Genomic DNA, 24440 nt, shown 5'->3' on the forward strand with positions numbered 1-24440 from the left:
TAAAAACACCAAATATTTAAGTTATATTCTGTTCATCTTGTCCTACAGACACAGAAATCATCACTACTACTGCCACGACCACTACAAGGAAAAAATGAAGTGAGCAGCTGCTGTTCACAATGTGTACCTGTACGTTCGCCAAGCTTTACCTATGCAACTTCCCAACAACGCTGTGAGGAGCATCATCTCCAATTTACAGATGATAAAACCTCCAAGAGGGAAAGTTATTTATTCAACATCAATAAGGCAAATAAGTAGCAAGGTTGAGACTCAAGTGCAACTAGCTGCCTTTCAGCATCCCTGTGATAGTGGCTGTGCAGGCCCTAGAATAGCTACTGAATACATGGAGGAGGGAGGGGATAAAAGGAAAAGAGAAGTCCTCAGCTTTGAGGATTCAAAAGGGGTGATGGCTTTCCTAACAGGGAATGACTCCTAAGCACATGAATAATTCATCAAAGCTCTCTACTGAGAGACGGCTCTTTTTGTGTGTGGTACATCTGGTCAGGGATAGCTGCCCACGACTGAGCCACAAATGTGAGGACTTGGATCTGCTTGCTTGTAAACACAGCTCAGAGCAGCTTTCTGCTTCCTTACTCTGAGGACTGACAGCTATTTTGATTCCAAGAGGCAGGTGAGGTTTTTTCATTGGTGCACACACACACAAAATAAGCAAAAATAAATCCCACATATATGATACAGAATCTTGATATGTGCTCCTGCAACTGCTTTTCCTTCTAGAACATCATTCCTGGTTTCCTTTTGAAATGAGTTCTCTATCAAGAGAGTGTTTTCTCCAACCTTATGTTGATTTTAAACTCACTTTCACTCCTGGTCTGGTCTTGAGCCTGCAGGTTTTATCCTAGACATTTTTGGTTGGAATATGTGAAGACTGGAAGGTGGCAGTAGAAATAAGAATCTGGAGGTGGCAAGAAGGGTGAAAAAACAGTCTCCATCTGCCACAAACCTCTTCTAGCTGAAAGTAAACACATACGTTTTTATATGAGTCCTATCACAACTCTAAAAAAAAAAGTAGTTGGGCACAGTGGTTCATACTTGTAATCCTAGCACTTTGGGAGGCCAAGGCAGGTGGATCACTTGAGCCCAGGAGTTCAAGACAAGCCTGGGTAACATGGTTTGGCTGTGTCCCCACCCAAATCTCATCTTGAATTCCTATGTGTTGTGGGAAGGATCCAGTGGGAGGTAATTAAATCATGGAGGCAAGTCTTTCCTGTGCTTTTCTCATGATAGTGAATAAGTCTCTTGATATCTGATGGTTTTAAAAAGAGGAGTTCCCCTGCATAAGCTCTCTCTCTTGGCCTGCTGCCATCCATGTTAGACATGATTTGCTCCTTCTTGCCTTCTGCCATCATTGTGAGGCCTCCCCAGCCACATGGAATTGTAAGTCCATTAAGTCTATTTTTTTTTTTGAAATTGCCCAGTCTTGGGTATGTCTTTATCAGCAGTGTGAAAATGGACTATTACAGAAAATTGGTACCAGTACAGTGGGATGCTGCTGAAAAGATACCCCAAAATATGGAAGTGACTAGAACTGGGTAATAGGTAGAGGTTGGAACAGATTGAGGGGCTCAGAAGACAGGAAAATGTGGGAAAGTTTGGAACTTCCTAGAGACTTGTGAATGGCTTTGACAAAAATGATCATTGCAACATGGACAATAAAGTCCAGGCTGAGGTGGTCTGAGATGGAGATGAGGAACTTGTTGGAAACTGGAGCAAAGGTGACTCTTGTTATATTTTAGCAAAGAGGCTGACAGCATTTTACCCCTGCCCTAGAGATTTGTGGAACTCTGAATCTGAGAGAGATGATTCAGGATATCTGGGGGAAGAAATTTCTAAGCAGCAAAGCATTTAAGAGGTGACTTGGGTGCTGTTAAAGGCATTCAGTTTTATAAGGGAAGCAGAACATATAAGTTTGGAAAATCTGCAGTCTGACAATGTAATAGAAAAGAAAATCCCATTTTCTGAGGAGAAACTCAAGCTGGCTGCAGAAATTTGCATAAGTAAGGCAGAGATGAATGTTAATCCCCAAGACAATGGGGAAAATGTCTCCAGACCATGTCAGAGGTCTTCGGCAGTGCTTCCCATTACAGGCCCAGAGGCCTGGGAGTAAAAAACGGTTTTGTGGGCTGGGCCCAGGGTCCCTCTGCTGTGCGCAGCCTAGGGACTTGGTGCCCAGTGTCCCAGCCACTCTAGCCATGACTAAAAGGGGCCAAGGTACAGCTTGGGCTGTTGCTTCAGAGGGTGGAAGCCCCAAGCCTTGGCAGCTTCCACATGGTTTTGAGCCTGCAGGCGCACAGAAGTCAGCAATTGAGGTTTAGGAACCTCTGCCTAGATTTCAGAGGATGTATGGAAGTCTGGATGCCCAGGCAGAAGTTTGTTGCAGGCATGGGGTCCTCATGGAAAACCTCTGCTAGGGCAGTGCAGAAGGGAAATGTGGGGTCAGAGCCCCCACACAGAGTCCATTCTGGGGCACCATCTAGTGGAGTTGTGAGAGAAGGGCCACCATCCTCCAGACCCCAGAATGGTAGATCCACTGACAGCTTACACTGTGTGCCTGGAAAAGCTGCAGACATTCAATGCTAGCCCATGATATCAGCCCAAAGGGAGGCTATACCCTGCAAAGCTATAGGGGTGGAGCTGCCCAAGGCCGTGGGAGCCCACCTCTTGCATCAGTGTGACCTGAATGTGAAACAGGGATTCAAAGGAGATCATTTTGGAGCTTTAAGATTTGACTGCCCCACTGGATTTTGGACTTGCATGGGGCCTGTAGCCCCTTTGTTTTGGCCAATTTCTCCCATTTAGAATGGCTGTATTTACCCAATGCTTGTATCCCCATTGTACCTAGGAAATAACTAACTTGCTTTTGATTTTACAGGCTCATAAGTGGAAGGCCTTGTCTTGGATGAGTGAAGACTTTGGGGGACTGTTCGGAAGGCATGATTGGTTTTAAAATGTGAGGATATGAGATTTGAGAGGGGCAGCGGCAGAATGGCATGGTTTGGCTGTGTCCCCACCCAAATCTCATCTTGAATTCTCACATGTTGTTGGAAGGACCTGGTGGGAGGTAATTGAATCATGGGGCAGGTCTTTCCCAGGTTGTTCTCATGATATCTGATGGTTTTAAAAAGAGGAGTTCCCCTGCATGAGCTCTCTCTTGGCCTGCTGTCATCCATGTAAGACATAACTTGCTCCTCCTTCTGTCATGATTGTGAGGCCTCCCCAGCCATGTGGAACTGTAGGTCCATTAAACCTCTTTTTTTTTTTTTTTTTGTCAATTGCCCAGTTTCAGGTATGTCTTTATCAGCAGTATGAAAATGGACTAATACACTGGGCAATATAGTGAGACCCTGTCTCTACAAAAATTAAGAAATTTAGCTGGGTGTGATGGTGCACAACTGTAGTCCCAGTTACTTGGAGGCTGAGGCAGGAGGATCACTTTAGCCTGGGAGGTCATGATTGTGCCACTGCACTCCAGCCTGGGCACAGACAGACAGACAGACAAATGAGACAGACAGACAGACAGACGAATGGACAGATGAACAGATGGAAGGAAGGAAAGAAAGGAAAAGAGGGAGTATCTGCTTGAAAGAGGCTCCACATATGATGAAGCCCCTACAGGAGCAAACCAGGGGCAGGAACACTGGATTGAACAACTCCAGGGGATACCCCTATACAGAAAACAATGTGAATAGTCCTTTGGGAAATGTGCAACTTGAGGTTCTGCCAGTGGGTTCTAGGTCTGTCTGGATGCATCCATAGAGAAGCAGAAGCACGGGGTGAGAACAGAAAGTATGTTATCCCTATTTTACAAAAGGAAGCTGAGACTTTACTGAGTGACCTGCTCATATAATCATAGAGTAGTGATTTGAACTCAGACACCCTTGTCCCCGGCGTACAGACTAACCAATACAGCCTGATGACTAGATTAAAGCTCTTGAAATTACTAAATTAGGAATATTCCAGACCAAGGACTTTGGCAATATGGGTTAGTAAGGAGGGAGAACCTCAGCCTGCCATAGGGACCCCTGGTGGGTGCTTCCAGTACAATGCATAGTGTCCAAAGGAGCAAAAATATCCAGGCCTGTTTCTGGCAAATGCTTATATTCCAGAAGAACAGGGACAAAAAGACAGCATATTATAATGCGACGTCAGGTCTGGGTTAGACCAGAATCCCAGCTTTCCCATTTTCTAGCTGTGTGACCTTGGGTCAAATCGTTGCTGTTTGAAAGGATTACTGTGACTCTTTAGTGGAAATTTATGTAAAGTCTCAGTTTTCACAGAATAGATGGTCGATACACAGCTGCGATAATTTCTTTTTGTGATCACCAAGGGTTAGGTGCTTTTCACCTAAGGCAGGTACTGACATGAAGACTCAGGTGATTGGATTGTTCTCAGCAGGCCCCAGTAAAAGGAAAGCAGTATTGCATTAAGGAAGAGTTTCTGGGGCTGATAAGAGTTGGGGAGCCCTTCTGAACCCAGCCAAGGATGCGGGATGGGTAGATGAAGAAGATTTTTAGCCCTGGGGAGTTATAAAAGTGCTGGGCAGGGAAGAAAAAGTACTCAATTTCATCATTTGAAAAACTGAAATAAAGGTGATAAAGTGATTAAATGAAATAGGCTACTACGTAAAAGAAAGTAGTCAAATGTTAACTTTGTTTCTCCTCAGATCCCAACTCAGTCAAAAAAAAAAAAAACAAAATTAAGTTTTAATTTTTTACCTGAAGGTTTTACAGATATAATCCAGTTTAAGAGAGCCACGAAATTAAAACATAACCAGATTCTCCTCTGAGACAAAGAAAAGCCAATTGTTTTCAACAGAAGGATCTCACAAATAACCTCAAACCTCTATCACAGACGATATTCTTGCTCTGATAATTAAAACACGAGACATTTAATAAAATAATTCCTTAAAAAAGGCTTAAGAAAATATATACATGTGTATGTGTATATACATATTTGTGTGTGTGTATATATATATATTAAAAAATACACACACATAGATATCTACCTATCTATCTGAATATATTTCTGGCCAGGTGCGATGGCTCACACCTGTAATCCCAGCACTTTGGGAGGCTGAGGTGGGTGGATCACTTGAGGTCAGGAGCTTGAGACCAGCCTGGACAACAGGGTGAAACCCTGTCTCTACTAAAAATACAAAAATTAGCCAGGTGTAGTGGTGCATGCCTGTAATCCCAGCTACTGGGGAGGCCAAGGCAGGAGAATTGCTTGAACCGGGGAGGTGGAGGTTGCAGTAAGCCGAGATTGTGCCACTGCACCCCAGCCTGGACGACAGAGCAAGACTCCATCTCCAAAAAAAAGAGAAGAAAATAATGTATTTCCTAGCCAGGTGCAGTGGTACATGCCTGTAGTCCCAGCTACTTGGGAAGCTGATGTGGGAACATTGCTTGAGCCCAGGAGTTCGAGGCTGCAGTGAGCTGTGATTATGCCACTGTACCCCAGCCTGGGTGACAGGGCTCACAAGACCCTGCCTCTTAAAAAATATAGCTCAGTGCAGCCTTGAACTCCTGGACTCAAGCGATCTTCCCCTCTTAGCCTCCCAAGTAGCTGGGATTACAGGCTAGGAAATATATACATATAATTTTTTTTTTTTTTGAGATGGAGTCTCGCTCTGTCGCCCAGGCTAGAGTGCAGTAGCACTATCTTGACTCACTGCAAGCTCTGCCTTCTGGGTTCATGCCATTCTCCTGTCTCAGCCTCCCAAGTAGCTGGGACTGCAGGCGCCCACCACCACGCCCGGCTAATTTTTTGTATTTTTAGTAGAGACCGGTTTCACTGTGTTAGCCAGGATGGTCTCAATCTCCTGACCTCGTGATCCGCCCGCCTCGGCCTCCCAAAGTACTGCGATTACAGGCATGAGTCATTGCACCCGGCCAGGAAATATATTATTTAATAAGGCTATTGACAAAATACTCAATTATTTGTCACCCTCTAATACTCTCCTCCTTAGGGAGGCCTAAGCTAGTTGTATATGTGTCACTAATCTTGGTGATTCCTGTTACAGCATGACTCTGTGACTATCTGGTTGCATGCCTGTCCCCTCCTCTAGGCTATGATGTCTGAGCGCTGAGACTCTACTGTTCATCTTTGTAGCCTCATTGGTTATGACAGGAACTTGCATAAAATAAATGCCCCATAAGGTTTGCTGAATGAATAATGTGTGAATGAACAAATGAAACTTGCTACCAAAGAAAGCAAGCCCAGATAATGTAGTTTCCACATTTTCATTGTACTGAAGTCCTATGCAGTAAAAGGATTCAGACAATTCTTTTAAATATGTGATTTTTAAGAAAGATATCTGCACCGAGTAATTTTTGCCACATCTCAAGAATATTATTTTCTTGATGAGAACACCTCTAATCCCACAAGAAAATAATTCAATTAAAAGCCATTTGCTTTTTGGTTATATTTTCCCCTCATCATACCTATTTCTTAAAAAGCTGAGGTACTTCTTGGACCCATTTCTCATATTGTTAGAGTAGGTAGCTAGGCAGACACGAGCAGGGCAAGAGAGGCTCCCACCCACATCCCACCAGGAATGTCAGACAACCATCAGGTGAGAGTCACGCGGTTAAACGCTTTAAAATAACAACTGGTTGCAGCTGATGCTGGGGAAAGAGGGTCTCCCAATAGATAGAAAGCACCTGAAACTGGTGATTAGCAGCTTTCTGATAAGATCTAGGAGATAGGCAAGTGGGCTCAAGCACGTACACTATGAGGCAAAATGGTAGAGTTTAACTAGTATTTGGACTTCCTCTGGGAACACTTGGCTGGTAAAAGAACGCCTCAAGTGGGCATGTGTACAGCTTTAGTAAAGACACTGTGCATGCAGCCCCTCCTAAGTGTGGCAGGCCACTGCACATGCAGATAGCCCTCTCCAAGGGAAAAATCAGGGGAGAAGAGACACAATCCCCCGGAAGCATGCCAATGTCTAAAACTCCAGATCAAAGGTCAAACAGAGCACTGAAATCTCTCAAGTTGCCCACTTGGCCCTCTTCCAAGTGTTATTTACTTTCTTTTGTTCCCGCTCTAACATTTTTTAATAAACTTTCACCCCTCTTCTAAAACATGCCTCAGTATCTTACTCTGCCTTATGCCCTTTGGCTGAATTCTTTCTTCTGAGGAGGCAAGAACTGAGGTTGCTGCAGACCCAGATAGATTTGCCACTGCTAACATTTATGAAAGCTTTGAGGCTGGTGGTTTTGTGGAGTTTTTTTCCCCTGCTTTTTTTTTTTTTTTTTTTTTTTTTTGAGACGGAGTTTCACTCGTGTTGCCCAGACTGGAGTGCAATGGCATGGTCTCAGCTCACTGCAACCTCCACCTCCTGGGTTCAAGCGATTCTCCTGCCTCAGCTTCCCTAGTAGCTGGGATTACAGGCACTCACCACCATGCCTGGTTAATTTTTATATTTTTAGTAGAGATGGGGTTTCACCATGTTGGCCAGGCTGGTCTTGAACTCCTGATCTTAAGTGATCCACTCACCTTGGCCTCCCAAACTGTTGGGATTACAGGCCTGAGCCACTGTGCCCAGCCTCATTTTTTTTTTTTTTTTTTTTTTTTTTAAAGACAGGGTTTCCCTCTGTTACCCAGGCTGGAGTGCAGTGGCGTGATCTCGGCTTTCTGCAACCTCTGCCTCCTGAGTTCAAGCAATTTTCTTGCTTCTGCCTCCTGAGTAGCTGGGAATACAGGCGCACACCATCACAGCCTAATTTTTGTATTTTTAGTAGAGACAGGGTTTCACCATATTGGTCAAGCTGGTCTTGAATTCCAGGCCTCAGGTGATCCGCCTGCCTCAGCCTCCCAAAGTGCTGGGATTATAGGCATGAACCACCACGCCCAGCTCCCCGGCCTTTTAATTCATTTCTTATTCCTCACCCCCAACTTTTTTTGTTTTTTTTTTGGACACAGGGTCTCGTACTGTCATCCAGGCTGGAGTGCAGTGGCGTGATCACAGCTCACTGCAACCTTGAATTCCTGGCATCAACCAATCCTCCCACCTCAGCTTCCCTAGTAGCTGGGATTACAGGCATGCTACTGTGCCCAGCTAATTTTTAATTTTTATCGAAATAAAAATGTTACAGTGAACCATGATTGTGTCACAGCACTCTAGTCTCGCTATGTTGCCCCAGCTGCAGCCCCTTTCCCTCCCTGACTTTTTTTTCACTGAACATGCATTGCTCTTCATCAGGAATAAAAAAAAGGAAAAAAAAATCTCCATGAAACCTATAAAATGACAAAGATTTGGGGAAAACAGGAAATTCCACTCAGGAAGCAAGAGGATTATACTAAAGCACTTAATAAATAGGGGCTCATTATCCTTCCCCAAGGAAGATAAAAATCACAGAATTCCTAGGTTAGGACATCTCGTTCAGGAATGTCTGGCTACATAATTTGCAGAGCCCAGTGTAAAATGAAAACACAGAACTTCCTGTTAAAAAAACTATTAAGAACTTCAAGATAGTAATAGTGGAGTGTTAAACCAAGTGCAAGGCCTTCTAAGGATGGGGCTCTTTGTGATGCCATGGTTCATATCTCCATGAAGCTGGTCCTATGTCTAGGGGCTCCCTAACCTGGCTGGTCCTCAGAATCACCTAAGGAACTTTTTTTTTAAAGAATGAGACATAATTTACATGCCATAAATTTCAGCATTTTAAAGTGTAAAATACAGTGGTTTTTAGTATACTCATGAAAGTGTACAACCATCATCACTATCTAATTCCAGAACATTTTTACCACTCCAAAAAGAAAATCCATACTCATGAGCAGTCGCTTCTTATATGGTCACTCTCTGTCACCACCAATGTATCTTCTGTCTCTGTGGATTTGCCTACTCTGAACCTTCATATAAATGGAATCAAAAAAAGATGGTTCGCTCTGTCTTCTTTCACTTAACATATGTTTTCAGTACTTCATACCATTTTGTGGCTTAGTTATATGTATATACCATATTTGATTTATTGATGGATATTTGGGTTGTTTTCACTTTTTGGTTATTATGAATAATACTGCTGTGAACATTCTTGTGCACGTTTTTGTGTGAATATGTGTTGGGAATATGCCTAGGAGTAGAATTGCTGGGTCAATTCTACCACCCCAGAAAAAACTCTGCTCTTTAACCATCCCACAGAGTTTGAGATGAGCCTAAACAAATGTTAAGGAGCATTTCTACAATTTAACACTAATTTCAAAAAGGTGAGCTACTCTTTTGTGAAGATTATCAAAACCCAAACATAAATGACTGTTTCCTCCTTTTATCTGTCCCTCCCAAGTGAACATAAATGAACACTGGATCATCAATAATCATCACAAAGAACCCACACAAACAAGGGTCAAGTGTGACTGTGCAGGATGGCCTGAAATGGGCTAGGACAGACAGAGATGAAGCACAGGACGGACCAAGGTGAGACCTTCCCTATGGGATGAGTGACAGGTAATGGGACACAGAGTGCTGGACAGCACAGGGAAGAGAGAAAGCGGGAGGGATGAGGAATGGCAGTGGTGTTGAGGCACCTGAGGAAACACCACAAATACCTTTAGCTTTTTACAACCCTAACACTTTTTTTTGCTTTCCTGTTAGAGCATAATTAGGGCCAGGTGTCCCTCTAATATTTGGCTAACCCCTTCACTCTTTACCCTTTATCTATGAACCCTCTTCCAACAGGAAACCTTAGCTAGAGCCTGCTGTCAATGCTCCAGAAATCCAAGGGACTCACCTCAACCCCCTGTGAGAAAGATCTGTGTGTATTCTCATACCTGTGCTCTCCTCAGCCTGATTGAAGCCACAGATCTGGCAGATGCTCTGGACCCACTTATTCATGTCCTCTTCTGTCTCAGCCACCAGGTAAAAGGTGCGCTCGCTGGTCTTGACGTCAAACACAAAACTATCCTGCAACTCCTTCTTGTTAAAGGTCAGGCCTGCATCCACCTGCTCACAGAAGTTCAGGTTGATGATTCGCAGAGGTTTCTTGGAGTGATCATTCTTGTAGTATTCCAGAACATCTGGGTCTCCGCTCATCCGGCCACTCCGTAGGATAAACCAGCGTTTCTTCCAGGCCTAAATTATATCAGGAAGGAGTAAGAAGAGGGGGAAGAAGTCATTAGTTATTTCAAAGCTTTTTTCTTTCAGAGACAGGTCTTGCCCTGTTGCCCAGGCTGGAGTGCAGTGGCACAATCAAAGCTCACTATAACCTTGAACTTCTGGGCTCAAGCAATCCTCCCACCTCAGCCTCCTGGGTGGCTGGGACTACAAACGCACACCACCACGCCCAGCTAATTAAAAAATTTTTTTGTAGAGGCAAGGTCTTGCTCTGTGGCCTAGGCTGGTCTCAAATTCCTGGTCTCAAGAGATCCTCCCAACTCAGCCTCCTAAGCACTCGGATTATAAGTATGAACCACTGTGCCTGACCTTAAAGCATTTTTTTTTTTGAGACGGAGTTTCACTCTTGTTGCCCAGGCTGGAGTGCAATGGCATGATCTTGGCTCACCGCAACCTCCGCCTCCAGTGCCTCAGCCTCCCGAGTAGCTAGGATTACAGGTAACCATGCCCGGCTAATTTTGTGTTTTTAGTAGAGACAGGGTTTCTCCACATTGGTCAGGCGGGTCTTGAACTCCCGACCTCAGGTGATCTGCCTGCCTCGGCCTCCCGAAAGTGCTGGGATTACAGACGTGAGTCACCGCACCCGGACGACCTTAAAGCTTTTAATAGCTTCTCAGATATCGTAGGTTAAAGATGGGGACTGTGGGACCTGCAGGTGCCACGTGACCTGTCCCCTTTTCAGATTTCCCAAGTTTCAAAACTGGAGGATTATTTTAGAATGCGTGTTTGTGCAGCATCTCACTATGTAAACAGGGTCTTATCACTATAAAGTAAGATGTGGCATTTCCACTGTTTAGATCAGGAAGTTAGATGATGACACTTTAGAGCAACTATTTCTTTAGGCTAGAATACAGATCCAAACTCATAACATTTTTAGGCAAGGGAGAACTTGCAAAGCCATAATCAGTTTATCCATGGGAACCCCCACTAAGGCAGGGTGAGTTGAAGTAACAATGTTACACACAGTAAGTAGCAGAAAAACAAGTTTTCTAACTTTTTAGTACAACCTGCTTTTAACAAACACATGATGCCTTAGAAGAATCACAGACAAACTGCTCTAAAACATGTAACCTCAGGATTTTTTTTTTCCTGTCTTGTTCACTGGTGTTTCCTTAGTCCTTATGATAATGCCTTGTACCTACCTAAGCTTTCAATATGTATTACTGAATGAGTAAACTCCTTATACCATTCCACACCATAGAACTGAACATGTGATTACATATTCTCTCAAGTTGTCTTCTATATTCCATTTCTTCAGCAAGACTGAGTAATCTGTAAGCAGACATCACACAAAGACTACATATAACAGAGACCTGGGTTCGTCTATGCTTTACCGCTGACTTGCTGTGTGAATTTTTTTTTTTTTTTTCTGAGATGGAGTTTCACTCTGCCACCGAGGCTGGAGTGCAATGGCATGATCTTGGCTTACTGCAACCTCTGCCTCCTGGGTTCAAGCGATTCTCCTGCCTCAGTCTACCAAGTAGCTGAGATTACAGGTGCCCAACACCACACTCGGCTAATTTCTGTATTTTTAGTAGAGACAGGGCTTCATCATGTTGGCCAGGCTAGTCTCAAACTCCTGACCTCAAGTGATCCACCTGCCTCAGCCTCCCAAAGTGCTGGGATTATAGGTGTGAGCCACTGTGCGCGCTGGCACTCTGTGATTTTTGATTAAGTCATTTACCTCTTTGAATCCTGCCTCATCTATATAATGAAAATCACTACCACCACCACCACCATCTGCCCTACCTACCTCATAGGGTTATTATGCAAATGAGCCCAAAGCACTTATACACTCTGAAGCACTACAAATGTCAAGGATTTGATTATCACAATTCTTGAGACCCCATGGGATCTACACTCTGTTAATTCTACCATCTTTTCACTCTCACCTTTCATCCCTGTCCTCATTTCTTTCCTTATCCAACTCTGTTTCTGCAATCCATTATCATAATCATTCCCTTGCTTCTTTCTCCATTCCTCTTATTTACCCAGCAAACCCCAGCTAAGTCTAATGCTCTGCCAACTCTGTTTCCATCTGGCTGTACATAGATGGAGAAAATCATATGAACATGCTGACTGGTCTCACTTTTACTTCAAGTGGCCCCTCATGTTTCCCAATAATCGCACTATATTTACCTAGTCAATTACTTTCTCCTGTTCTTTGGCAACAATCTCTTAGCTTCTCTCTTTAAACCTCCAATGCCTCTACTCTTTTATATCTTATTTCATGAAAAAACAAACAATCAAAAGAAAATTTACACATATTCCATAACTACATTTACCATCCTGCCTGCACCTGTAGCCTAGTAACACACTAGGGAGCACAGACAGTCCTTCCAATCAAGGCCAACCATCTTCCACTTGTGCACAAAGACATCACTTCAATAATTCTCCCCTTCTTCAGAATCGTTGCATTTTTCCTCCTGACTAGGATGATTCCCATCAAGACATCAACTTTTCCTATCTCAGAAGAAAAAATTAAAAGCTTGACTTGATCCCACACAATTCTTCACCAACTATGGCCCAGTTTTTCTACTTCTCTTTATAGTTATACTTCAAAGAGTATTCTATACTACTAATCTTTGTTTCCTCCCCTCCTATTTGAAGGCACTCTAATCAGGCTATCCCCTACCCCGCCACCACCCCAACTGCACCACTGAAATAGTTCATCAAAGGTGTCAAAGACTTCAGTGCTGATAAATCAACTCATGGGCCTTAACTTGATCTCTCTAGATCTCTCTCCAGCATCTGACAACAGTTAATTATTCCATCCCCCTTGAAACACTTTCTTCACCTGGCTTCAGCACGCACTTTCAACTCTCCTTCTATCTACTGGGCCTCTCTTTTTCAGTCTCCAGTACCGGCTCCTCTTCATCTCCCTGACCTCCAAACATTAGAATGCCCCAATGCTCAGTTCTTAGATTTTTTTTTTTTCTGCACCCACTCTCTAGGTCATTTTATTCAGTTTCACAGCTTTAAAAAACCATCAAATTGCTGTGATTCCCAAATTTATATCTCTAGCCCTAGAGTTGTATATCCAACTCCTCACTAGTAGGTATCTCAAATTAATGTGTTCAAAACTGAGGTCTTGACATCTCCCAGATCTGTTCTTTCTGCACTCTCTTCTATCTCAGTTACCTGCACCTTCGGCCTTCCAGCTGTCAGACCACAAATCTAGATATCATAGTTGACGCCTTTCATACTCTACATCTAACCCATCAGCAAATCCTGTCAGTTCAGACAGTTCAGAATATATCAATAATGAGCTTGCTTCTCCTCACCTCCACTGTTGCTCGCCTGATCTAGTCCACCATTTTGTAAGTTTTCCTGCTTCCACCCTTTCATCCTGCAGTCTATCCTCCACCGCAAAGTCAGAAAGCAGGAAGTAAATCAGAACATGCCACTTCTCCGCTCACAATCTGCAATGGCTGTTCATCTCACTCAGAGTAAAGCCAAAGTCCCCACAATGGCCCACGGGCCTGATGGGACTGAGCCTCATCCCACCCCTGGCCTCAGCTCCTGCTGCCCTCTGCCTTGCCTATTCTGCTCTGGCCATGTGGCCTTACACACTGTCAGGCACGCTCCTGCCTTACGGTCTTTAGTTGTTTCCTGGCCCTGGAACACTCCTCCCCCAGATATTTCCTTTGCTTATTCTTTTTTTCAGTCCTTATTCAAATGTCACATTACTGGACAGGCTATTCCTGGTCCCCAGTGCTCCCACTCTCTTTCCCCCTTACCCTGCTTTACTGGTCTCACAAAGCATGTATAACCCTAAAATATACCAATTTTTATGACTTCTCCGCACCCACCTCCCAGAAAGTAAACTCCACCAGGACAAGGATTGGTTCTTTTTATTCCATGATGCAGCCTTGGTGTTTAGAATATTGCCTGGCACACAGCTAGTAATCATATATATATATATGTAATCTATATATATGTAATATATATATATATAGAGAGAGAGAGAAAGAGAGAAATGAATCATTTTCTGGCATGAAATCCTTACAGTATCTAGCAGGTCAAAGGAGACATAACTGGTGCCCAATAAGCCTTATACTGAAATGAAAATTGAGGTATAGCCAGATAGGATGGAACTGAGAAAAATAAAAATAAGTACTATTTATTTATAGTCATTTAAAATCTTGGCCAGGTCACTGCTTTCAGAATTATGCGTGTACTTCTGTGTGCTGCAGGTGCACACATAGACACGTAGTGTATGGGCACCAAGGGCATTTTTAAAAGATCTGTTTATAGTTCAGCTGGTGTTTCAGTTGATGCATCCCCTTTAGTCTTGTCTCTGTGGAAAGAGCTGTCCCCAAATCTCTGGTGTGCAGGTGTAAGCACAAACAAACACAGACACCCTCATGCATAAGAAAACCATGTTTGCTACAGATAACATCAGAGACTGTCAGGTTTTGCTTCCAAGGAAGTGGTGTAGGCTGATAAATGGCTGCCTACAAAATACTGATGTATTTATGACAGAGTCAGCAAGGCTGTCTAGTCTAGTCCCAAATTCACACATCCCTCTTCCACCATAACACCTTCTCTCCAATTCCACATTTTAATTTATTTATTTATATATTTTTTAGAGTGCCCAGGCTGGTGTGCAGTGTCGTCATCTCAGCTCACTGCAACCTCCGCCTCCCAGGTTCAGGTGATTCTCCTGTCTCTGCCTCTCTTCAGTAGATGGGATTACAGGCATGTGCCACTATGCCAAGCTAATTTTGTATTTTTACTAGAGACGTGGTTTCACCATGTTGGTCAGGCTGGTCTTGAACTTCTAACCTTAATTGATTTGCTCACCTCAGCCTCCCAATGTGCTAGGATGACAGGCATGAGCCATGGCATGGGACACCCCCATGTGTTCTTAAAAAGTCAAACAATTCAGAACCAAGTACAACTTCCCTGATCCATTCATCTGAAGTGGACCTCTACTTCCTCAGAATCTTCATAATGCTTTTTATGTACTTTTCAAGGCATGTCAGTTTTTACAACAATTAGGAGTGTTCTCATACTTGTCTCTTCCCAACTAGGTCATGAACAAAATTCTTTATTGCCAAACTTTTCTTACCTCTCTCACCTCAATTATGTTTCCTTCCTCCATCGCTCTTTCCCTCCTTTGTTTCCTTATATCCAACAAATATTTATTCAGTGGTTACTATGCTCTAGGCATTATTCTAATGCTGAGGATACAGCATGAATTCCTGGTCTTACAGAATTTACAGGAGCACTAAAAATTACCTATTATTCTCCAAATAGTAAGTCATGTAATTTCATGACTTATGTCTTTGCACAAGCTATGGCTTCTGCCTAGAAAGGCTTTCACCTTACCTAATCCATCTGGAGAATTTCTATGTTCTCTCAGTGCCAGCACAAATGTCACTTCTCCTGGAAGGCCTTTATTGACTCCCCCAGGTAGAGCTGGGGCTTCTGCTTGTGTTCCCTTACTAACCTGTGCTTACTTCACGTTGGCATTTCTTCCCCCAGGTTTGACATTTCTACTCCCTGCTTTGGCATTTCCAATGCTTATATGTCTTTCTCCCCTTTAAGTTCTGAGCATCCTGAGGTTAAGGTCCAACGTGGCCAAAAACTACATGGCAGAGTGCTTAACACATATGGGAGCTCAGGGAAGATCTGCTGATATTTTTTCATGCCATGACTATGTTAATTTATTCAAATTAATAAAAATTAAAATATATGTAAGCTTTCACAGTAGGAAGTAGAAAAGAAGGACAGCAAGAGGATTACAGAAAAAAGAATAAGATAAAGATGTGTAATAGATTCTCTATGGTGTGAGTTCTTTGGTACCTTGTTCCCTTCATTCTGATAAGTGCAGTACCCATGTAATAAATATTTATAAGGGGGACTGGGAGCTTCACCTGAAAAGTATCCCATGATACAAAAATGAAAGATTGCTGTTGGATTACTGACACATAATGCAAGGAGAATATGAGACATGAGTCCTGAATATGCTATTAAAGAGAAAGCTTTTTCGGGACTGTTCTAATGTCTATATAAAACCTCCTACAAAAATTAACTCAAAATGGATTATGGACTTACACATAAAATACAAATAGAATTCAGCAATCTATAAAAACGCATGACCAAACAGAATTTATTCCAAGGAGGTAAGGCTGATTCTGTATTTGAAATCAGTCATCTACCATATTAATAGGCTAAAGAAGAAAAGATGAATGATCATATTCAATGCAAAAAATATTTGATAAAATTAAACTCATTCTTGATAAAAACTCTCAGAAAAATAGGAATAGAGGGGAACTTCTTCAACTTGATAAAGAGCATCAACAGAAGACCAATATCAAATGTTATACTTAGTTGTTTTTGGTTGTTTGTTGAGGCAGGGTCTCACTGTCACCCAGGCTGGAATGCAGTGGCATGAACATGGCTCATTGCAGCCTCAACCTCCTGGGCTCAAGTGTATCTCCCACCTCAGCCTTGTGAGTGGCTGAGATCACAGGTGCATGCCACTATGCCTCGCTAATTTCTAAATTTTTATGGACATGGGGGGTCTCACTATTTTTCCCAGGCTGTTCTCAAACTCCTAGGTTCAAGTAATCTTCCTGCCTTGGCCTCCCAAAGTGCTGGGATTACAAGTGTGAGCCACCACACCTGACCTATACTTAGGTTTGAGAGACTGAATCCTCTTTCCTAAGATCAAGGACGTTTGCTCTTATCACTTTTTTTTTTTTGGAGTGCAGTGGCATAACCTTGGCTCACTGCAAGCTCCGCTTCCCGGGTTCAAGTGATTCTTGTGCCTCAGCCTCCCGAGTAGCTGGGATTACAGATGTGCACTGCCACACCTGGCTAATTTTTGTATTTTTATTAGAGATGGGGTTTCACCATGTTGGCCAGGCTGGTCTTGAACTCTTGGCCTCAAGTGATCCACCCGCCTTGGCCTCCCAAAGTGCTGGGATTACAGGTGTGAGCCACCATGCCCAGCCACTGTTATCACTCTTATTCAACATATTGCTGGAATTTCTAGTCAAGGTGATAAAGCAAAAAACATATATAAAAGGTATACCAATTGGAAAGGAAGAAAAAAAAATGGTCCCTGTTTGCAGAGGACATGATAATACAGAAAAATCGTGGCTGGGCGTGGTGGCTTACGCCTGTAATCCTAATACTTTAGGAGGCCAAGGCGGGTGGATCGCTTGAGGTCAGGAGTTCAAGACCTGCCTGGCCAACATGGTGAAATCCCATCTCTACTAAAATACAAAAATTAGCAGGGTGTGGTGGCGGGTGCCTATGTAATCCCAGCTACTAGGGAGGCTGAGGCAGGAGAATAGCTTGAGCCCAGGAGGAGGTTTCAGTGAGCTGAGGTGGTGCCACTGCACTCCAGCCTGGGGGCGACAGAGTGAGACTGCATCTCAAAAAAAAAAAAAAAAAAAAGAAAAAGAAAAAGAAAAAAAGCAAAAAATCTACAAAAAAAAACCCACAACAAAACTCTCAGGACTAATAAGTGAGTTCAGCAAGGTCACAGGATACAAGATAATGATACAAAAATCAATTTACTTCTAACTAGCAATGAATATGTGGGCATATAAAATAAAAATACGATGCCATTTATAATGGTTCTTAAAAATTGAAAAGGTATAAATCTAAAAAAAAAACCCTGTGCAGGGCATGTATGCTGAAAGCTATACAAAGCTAATGAAAGAAATCAAAGGAGACTTAAATAAATGAAGAGACATACCATATTCATGGACTGCACAACTCAACGTGGTATATCTCCCCAAACTGACACACAGATTTAACACAATTCCCATCAAAATCCCAGCAAGAATGTCTGTAGATGTACATAAGATTGCTCTAAAATGTATATGAAAAGGCAAAGGAAGCACAATAGCTAAAATAATTCTGAAAAATAATAAAATGGGAAGAATCAGTCTGCCAGATTTTAAGATTTATTATATAGCTACAACAATCAAGACTGTGTAGCACTGGCGAAGAGACAGACACAGAAAAATGGAATAGATCAATTCTTGGCCATTTGGCTAAGATCAAGTGAAGAACAATGGATTAGAACAGAAAATCCAGAAACAGACCCTCACAATATGCCCAACTGATTTTTGACAAAGGTGTAAAAGCAATTCAATGAAGAAAACAGCCAGTTGTCGTGGTTCGTGTCTGTAATCCCAGCACCTTGGGAGGCCAAGGTAGGTGGATCACTTGAGGCCAGGAGTTCGAGATCGGCCTGGCCAACACGGCAAAACCCTGTCTCTACTAAAAATATTAACATAAAAAAGACAAGAAAAGGCCTTTTCTTTTTTTTTTTTGAGACGGAGTCTCGCTCTGTCGCCCAGGCTGGAGTGCAGTGGCCGGATCTCAGCTCACTGCAAGCTCCGCCTCCCGGGTTTATGCCATTCTCCTGCCTCAGCCTCTGGAGTAGCTGGGACTACAGGCGCCCGCCACCTCACCCGGCTAGTTTTTTGTATTTTTAGTAGAGACAGGGTTTCACCGTGTTACCCAGGATGGTCTCGATCTCCTGACCTCGTGATCCGCCCGTCTCGGCCTCCCAAAGTGCTGGGATTACAGGCTTGAGGCACCGCGCCCGGCCAAGAAAAGGCCTTTTCAAGAAATGGTGCTGAAGCAATCAGGCATCCAGACCTCAATCTAACTCTCACATCTTATACAAAAACTAACTCAGAATGAATCATGGACTTAAATGTAAAATGTAAAACTATAAAACGTTTAGAAAAAAAGGTGAAAATCTTTGGGATCTAGGGTACATCTCATGAGAAATCAACAAACTCCTTGTATAGAATTCAGTAAAAACAAACACAAAATGTGCTGAATGCTTTGACAGACAAAGGAAAGAGGCAAGGCCCAAAAATACTCATTTGAAGTAACTTAAACAGTATTTACAAAGTTTCAGGAAGACATTAATATATATCCCTAAAACAAGAAGTTTTTTTGTAGGCACCATAAAAAAGACATAATATGCTAGTAGACCACTGAAGCTGGGAATCAAACTTTCAGGGTAAGAGAGAGCAAGAGCATAAGAATATGAGAGAAAGCAAGCATGCACGAAAGAGAAGGAGCAATGAACACAAACAATGAGGAAGGTAGGGTTTGATATGTGGTTTTGGAAAGGAAGGAGAACAGGATTTTTTTTTTTTTTTTTTTTATACAGCACACAGTATGACCAAGACCTGGGCATGGGAACAGATAAGACAGGTTCAGAGAATATGGGACAGTCTTCTCAATATGGAAAAGAGAGAGGAAAGGAAGAGTTTGGAGGTCCAAGAGTTTGGAGGTCCTGAAAAGCCTTGAATGCCACCCTAAGAAGTTTCATCTTTCCTTTATTTGTAACAGGGAGACACTGAAGAGTACAGATCAGCAGAGAAACATTAACCAATGCTGTGCTCTTATCTGGCAGAGTGAAGAAGACAAACCAGAAAAATAAAAAAATAAGAGACAAGAAAACGATTAAGAAGCTGTTGCGATAGTCTGCAATGGTGAGAGAAGATGGCAATTTAAATTAGGGTAGTAATAATGAAGACAAAAGAAAAGCCAATGAAAGTCACTTTGCTTAAGAATAGGCTTAAAGAAGTATATGGATAGGGTCTACTGTCAAGAAAGTTGGAAAAAAGAATTTGTGTCTAGTATCAACGGTATGCCACTCCCATCTCTGATGAAACAGAAGTGACTGTTTTCCTTCTGTCAGAAAACAAACCATTTCATAACCATCAAGACCACAGACACAAAGTGTGGGTACATATGACCTGGAAGTTGCATCACTCCTAGCTGTTGAGCAGATAGTACATGTCACATGAACCTGTCTCTATCCTTTGGGCTAGATCTCAAGGTCTTCAAGCATGTAGAATGAGGCTAAGACTTCCTCTTACTGCTCATGGTGCCTAGAAAATCTAGGTGGGCCACAATTTAGCTTTGCAAGAGTATTATGTTCCATTCTGGTGACAATGAAGGCATGTGAAATTTTATCACACCAGGATACTGCAAGATTCTGCCTGGAGTCATGAGCCCAGTGTTCTAAGATATAAAGGGCTGCTGATATGTGGAAGAGCAATTTGATTTATATTTAGTGACTCAATACTCAAGCTGAACAAGTACCAGCAGGAGCAGTCTACAGAAAACCAGATTTTGCTTTTTTTTTTTTAGAAAGTAAGAACCTTCTAAGTGAGTGGTCCAAAGTGGTCTCTTAGAAACTGGAGAATACTCAACACTGGAGATTTGAAGAAAGAGGCAAGGTGGGGGATTAGCAAACTTTGTTAAGGGCATTAGTAAGTATATTGGGCTTTACAGGTCATATTTTCTCTGACATAACTACTCAGTTCTATAGTGGCATGACAGCAACCATACACAATTCAGAAGCAAACAGGCATGGCTGTGTTCCAATAAGACTGCTTAGAAAAAGAAGTGGTGGGCAGGATTTGTTTGTTGACTCCTGGCCTAAACAAAGGGTGGGAGAGTTTGGGAGTGTGACAGTAGAAGGGCTCAAAGAGTAGATCAAGGCTGGGTGTGGTGGCTCACACCTGTAATCCCAGCACTTTGGGAGGCCAAGGCGGGCAGATCACGAGGTCAGGAGATCAAGACCATCCTGGCTAACACATGAAACCCTGTCTCTACTAAAAATACAAAAAAAAAAAAAATTAGCCAGGCATGGTGGTAGGCGCCTGTAGTCCCAGCTACTCAGGAGGCTGAAGCAGAATGGCATGAACCTGGGAGGCAGAGCTTGTAGATCACACCACTGCACTCCAGCCTGGGCGACAGAGCGAGACTGTGTTCCCCCGCCAAAAAAAAAAGGAGGGGTAGATCAACAGATGGACAAGAGACTAACTAAGGTCTCTTCTTACCTACCTTGACAGACTTACTTTTTTCTTTTTTTTTGCGACAGGGTCTCCCTCTGTTGCCCAGACTAGAGTGCAGTGGCACAAACATGGCTCACTGTAGCCTCGACTTCCTGGGCTCAAGCGATCCTCCTGCCTCAGCCTCCCATTTAGCTGTGATCACAGGATGCACCACCACATCCAGTGAATTTTTTTGGAGATGGGGTCTCACTATGTTGGCTAGGCTAATGTCAAATTCATAGGCTCAAGTAATTCCTCCCACCTCAGCCTCCCAAAGTGCTGGAATTACAGATGAGCCACTGCACCCAGCCCCTTATGTATTTTTGAACTAAGAAAACATGATATGGTAACACTTCATTTAATCAGATTACTCAGATTCTTGGAACAGAGGGATGTGTTCTTCTGAATAACCACATCACCACCTGGGAGCTTCACTAAGAGGTGTGTAGGGGTGTGTGTGTGTGTGTGTGAGTGAGAGAGAGAGAGAGAGAGAGAGACTATGTTATTGAATTTTTAAAAAAAAATAAGGCAAAGAGGTTTTTGAAGATACAAGTATTATGTTCTTAATATACCTGCCTATAAAATTATTGATATCACCAAGTAACCTCAGTTAGATTCAGATTAACCATAAACCTCACTTGACAGGATTCTCTAGGTTTACTGGCAGTTTTTGGTTTTACCCTGTTCAAAAAGAGGGAAGTTAAAAGGACACGCCTATTCCCAGGAGTTTCGCAAAAGCCTCTTCCAAGTAATGTCGTGCCCCTTCTTCAACTTTAGCCACAAGGCACGTGAGATTTGGTATCAGAAAAGATGATTTGAGACCCTGAGAAGTCCTTAGTCATCAAAGAAGAGTTCTGTTATCTTTGGCATACCAAAGTCAAGGCAGAAGATAGAAGATTCTGGAGGTTTAGAAGTATTTTCAACTGTCAACTCCCAGGTGGTGATGTGGTTGAGTTCTAGCTCAAACAAACACAAAGATAAAGGAGAATCTGATCTCACTTGTGAGCGTATGATGTACAAGTATATCCTAATATATTTCAACACGAAGCTACTATGCCAGTCTTGTGTCCCATAATAGTTACCAGCAAACATTACAAGAGTACAGTGGGGGTCATGTAACAGTCACACAGTTTTGGAGGCACACTTCCTGAGTGAGGAAAGGCTTTTTGCTATCCTTCCTCTAGGAATCCTTCGACTACTTTGGACCACAGAGACTTTATACTCTCTGAGGAAATTTTTAAAAGGGCATTTGCTGAGCTCTGGCTACCTGCCATGTGCTTTCTACTCATTATCACATTTAATCCTTAAACCAATGCTGCAAGGTAAATACGATCCTCTTAACGTATGAGGAAAAAGAAGTTCACAGACATTAAACAACTTACAGAGAGCACAGCCCCCAGATCTTCTTATTCTGTGGGTCCTGACCCACAGAGAACTTGAGGTGAAGCTACTGCAGATGAATTGCTCACTACACTTTGAGAAACACTGGCCACAGAGTTTATGAATTCAAGTTTATAGTTAATTGGTGATGGCAGATGGCAATAATACAGCTAGAACCTAGGCCTCAGCTCCTAGTTCAAAGTTATTTCCACTCCTCAAATGCAAATCCCCTAGGAGAGAGTAGCATAGTTAACTGTATTTGTTCTGGACTCATTCATCTGAGTAATATAGTTTCCCTTGGACTCCAAAGGAACTTATTTGCTCCTAAGACATGGAATGAATTTTTTCTTACCCCAAGACTACCACATTCTGAGGTCAGGGGCTTTTGTATCTCCCAGCATTTATTTAGCATAGGACTTGATACTTCCAAAGCACTATATCACTCTTCAATGAAAGTTATACTAAAGGAACAAAATAATGTTTATTTGCTTCTGTTTTGGGGGGGAAAAAACCTCTCAATCTCTATTCCAGGTAAGATGGTACATAGACACCATAAACACAAAAGATCACCTAGAGTCCTTTATATAAAGCTGACTTTATATAAAGCTGAGTAGATCATCGTAATCTAGATTAAGCCAATTTGCACCATTTCATCCTACATGCCACTGCGATCAGTTTAGCGACAAGCGTATGTTCCAAGCCAGCTCAGAGTCATTAAGATTCAACTCCAGGACCTTTGTTTTGTGTTACTCAAATTGGCTCTGTTACTGGACAAAGGGTTGTGACAATATGTCCCTGAAGTTGCAGGAACCACTATTTGTTGCCTAAGAACAGCCAACCCAGAGAGAGCAAGAGCGACTCTGAGAGAAAGAGCATGTGTGAGAGCGAGAGAGAGCGAGAGCCTGCAAGTAGGTTAAAACTTGGATACTGATGAAATGTGAGTCTTAACCTGAGGCTGAGGCCAGATTTTCCCCTTAGACTTTCTGGGTCAATAAACTCTTTTCTCATTTAAGGCAACTTAGGTCACTGATCAATACAGGCTGTAACCATACTGAGACTTAGAACCAGTTTGCCATCCCCGGAGTAACTCAGGGGTCCTTCACAAGAGCCCTGATCATATTCATTATTCAATCCACTTTCTTTTTCCTTCACTTTCAATGTCTTTTCCATTAGCATTTACTCTCACCTACATAAACTCTCCCTTCCTCATTCCAATCATTCAGTCAACATTTATGAAATCTAGTAATGCCAGGTCAGTCAGGATCTCATGACTTATGGAAAGGGCAGACAAGTACAGTCCATCGGTAACTCAGTACATGGTCAGTGCTCTTATAATGGTATGAACAGAGGTTCTCAGCACAGTTCATGTAGTTGTTCTCAGCATCCACATGAATAGTGGATGCTTGGCAGAGAGGACTACTCTGTTTGCCTCGAGGAGTCACAGAAGTTTTACAGTACAGGTGGCACTTAGATTGGGTATTGAAGGATGTGAAGAGTTTTGCTGGGTGAAGAAAAACTGCTGGAGGGAGAACTTTCAGGAAAAGAGAATAAGATGAGTATAGGTGACTCTTGTTATTTCTGGTAGTTATGGTCTGTAAAGTCAGCACAAACACTGTATTAGTTAATGTTGAATCATTCCTCTGGGGCAGTGATCCCCAACCTTTTTGGCACCAGGGGCTGGTTTTGTGGAAGACAATTTTTCCATAGACAGGGATAGGGATGGTTTTGGGATGAAACTGTTCCACTTCAGATCATCAGGCATTAGATTCTCACAAGGAGTGTGCAACCTAGGTCCCTTGCATGTGCAGTCCACAACAGACTTTGCTCTTCTATGAGAATCTAATGCCACCGCTGATCTGACGGGAGGTGGAGCTTAGACAGTAATGCTCACTCACCAGCTGCTCACTTCCTGCTTTGAGGCCCGGTTCCTAACAGGCCAGAATGGTAAGGGTCCTTGGCCCAGGGGGCTGGGAACCACTGCTCTAGGGGAAAAATACCAGATTAGGTTCCTGTTAGCCTCTGGTCACAATTTTATCAATCGGTCAATACATAACCTCGTTTTATGTCTGTTTCTGTTTAAGGACACCTTA

The 24440-nt window shown here is 42.8% G+C and overlaps 1 protein-coding gene across 2 annotated transcripts in view; it reads right to left on the minus strand.

The window, feature by feature from the left end:
• Positions 1 to 24440, minus strand: part of GAB2 (GRB2 associated binding protein 2) — a 200819-nt gene that overhangs the window by 54890 nt on the left and 121489 nt on the right. For both annotated transcript variants that reach the window (XM_033204327.1, XM_033204328.1), the window contains exon 2: positions 9793 to 10093. In XM_033204327.1, coding sequence (XP_033060218.1) covers positions 9793 to 10093 — 301 coding nt within the window. The remainder of the gene's footprint in view (positions 1 to 9792; positions 10094 to 24440) is intronic.

This window comes from Trachypithecus francoisi, unplaced genomic scaffold, assembly GCF_009764315.1.
Source record: "Trachypithecus francoisi isolate TF-2019V2 unplaced genomic scaffold, Tfra_2.0 Lachesis_group8, whole genome shotgun sequence".
In the NCBI taxonomy this organism is placed as follows: Eukaryota; Metazoa; Chordata; class Mammalia; order Primates; family Cercopithecidae; genus Trachypithecus; species Trachypithecus francoisi.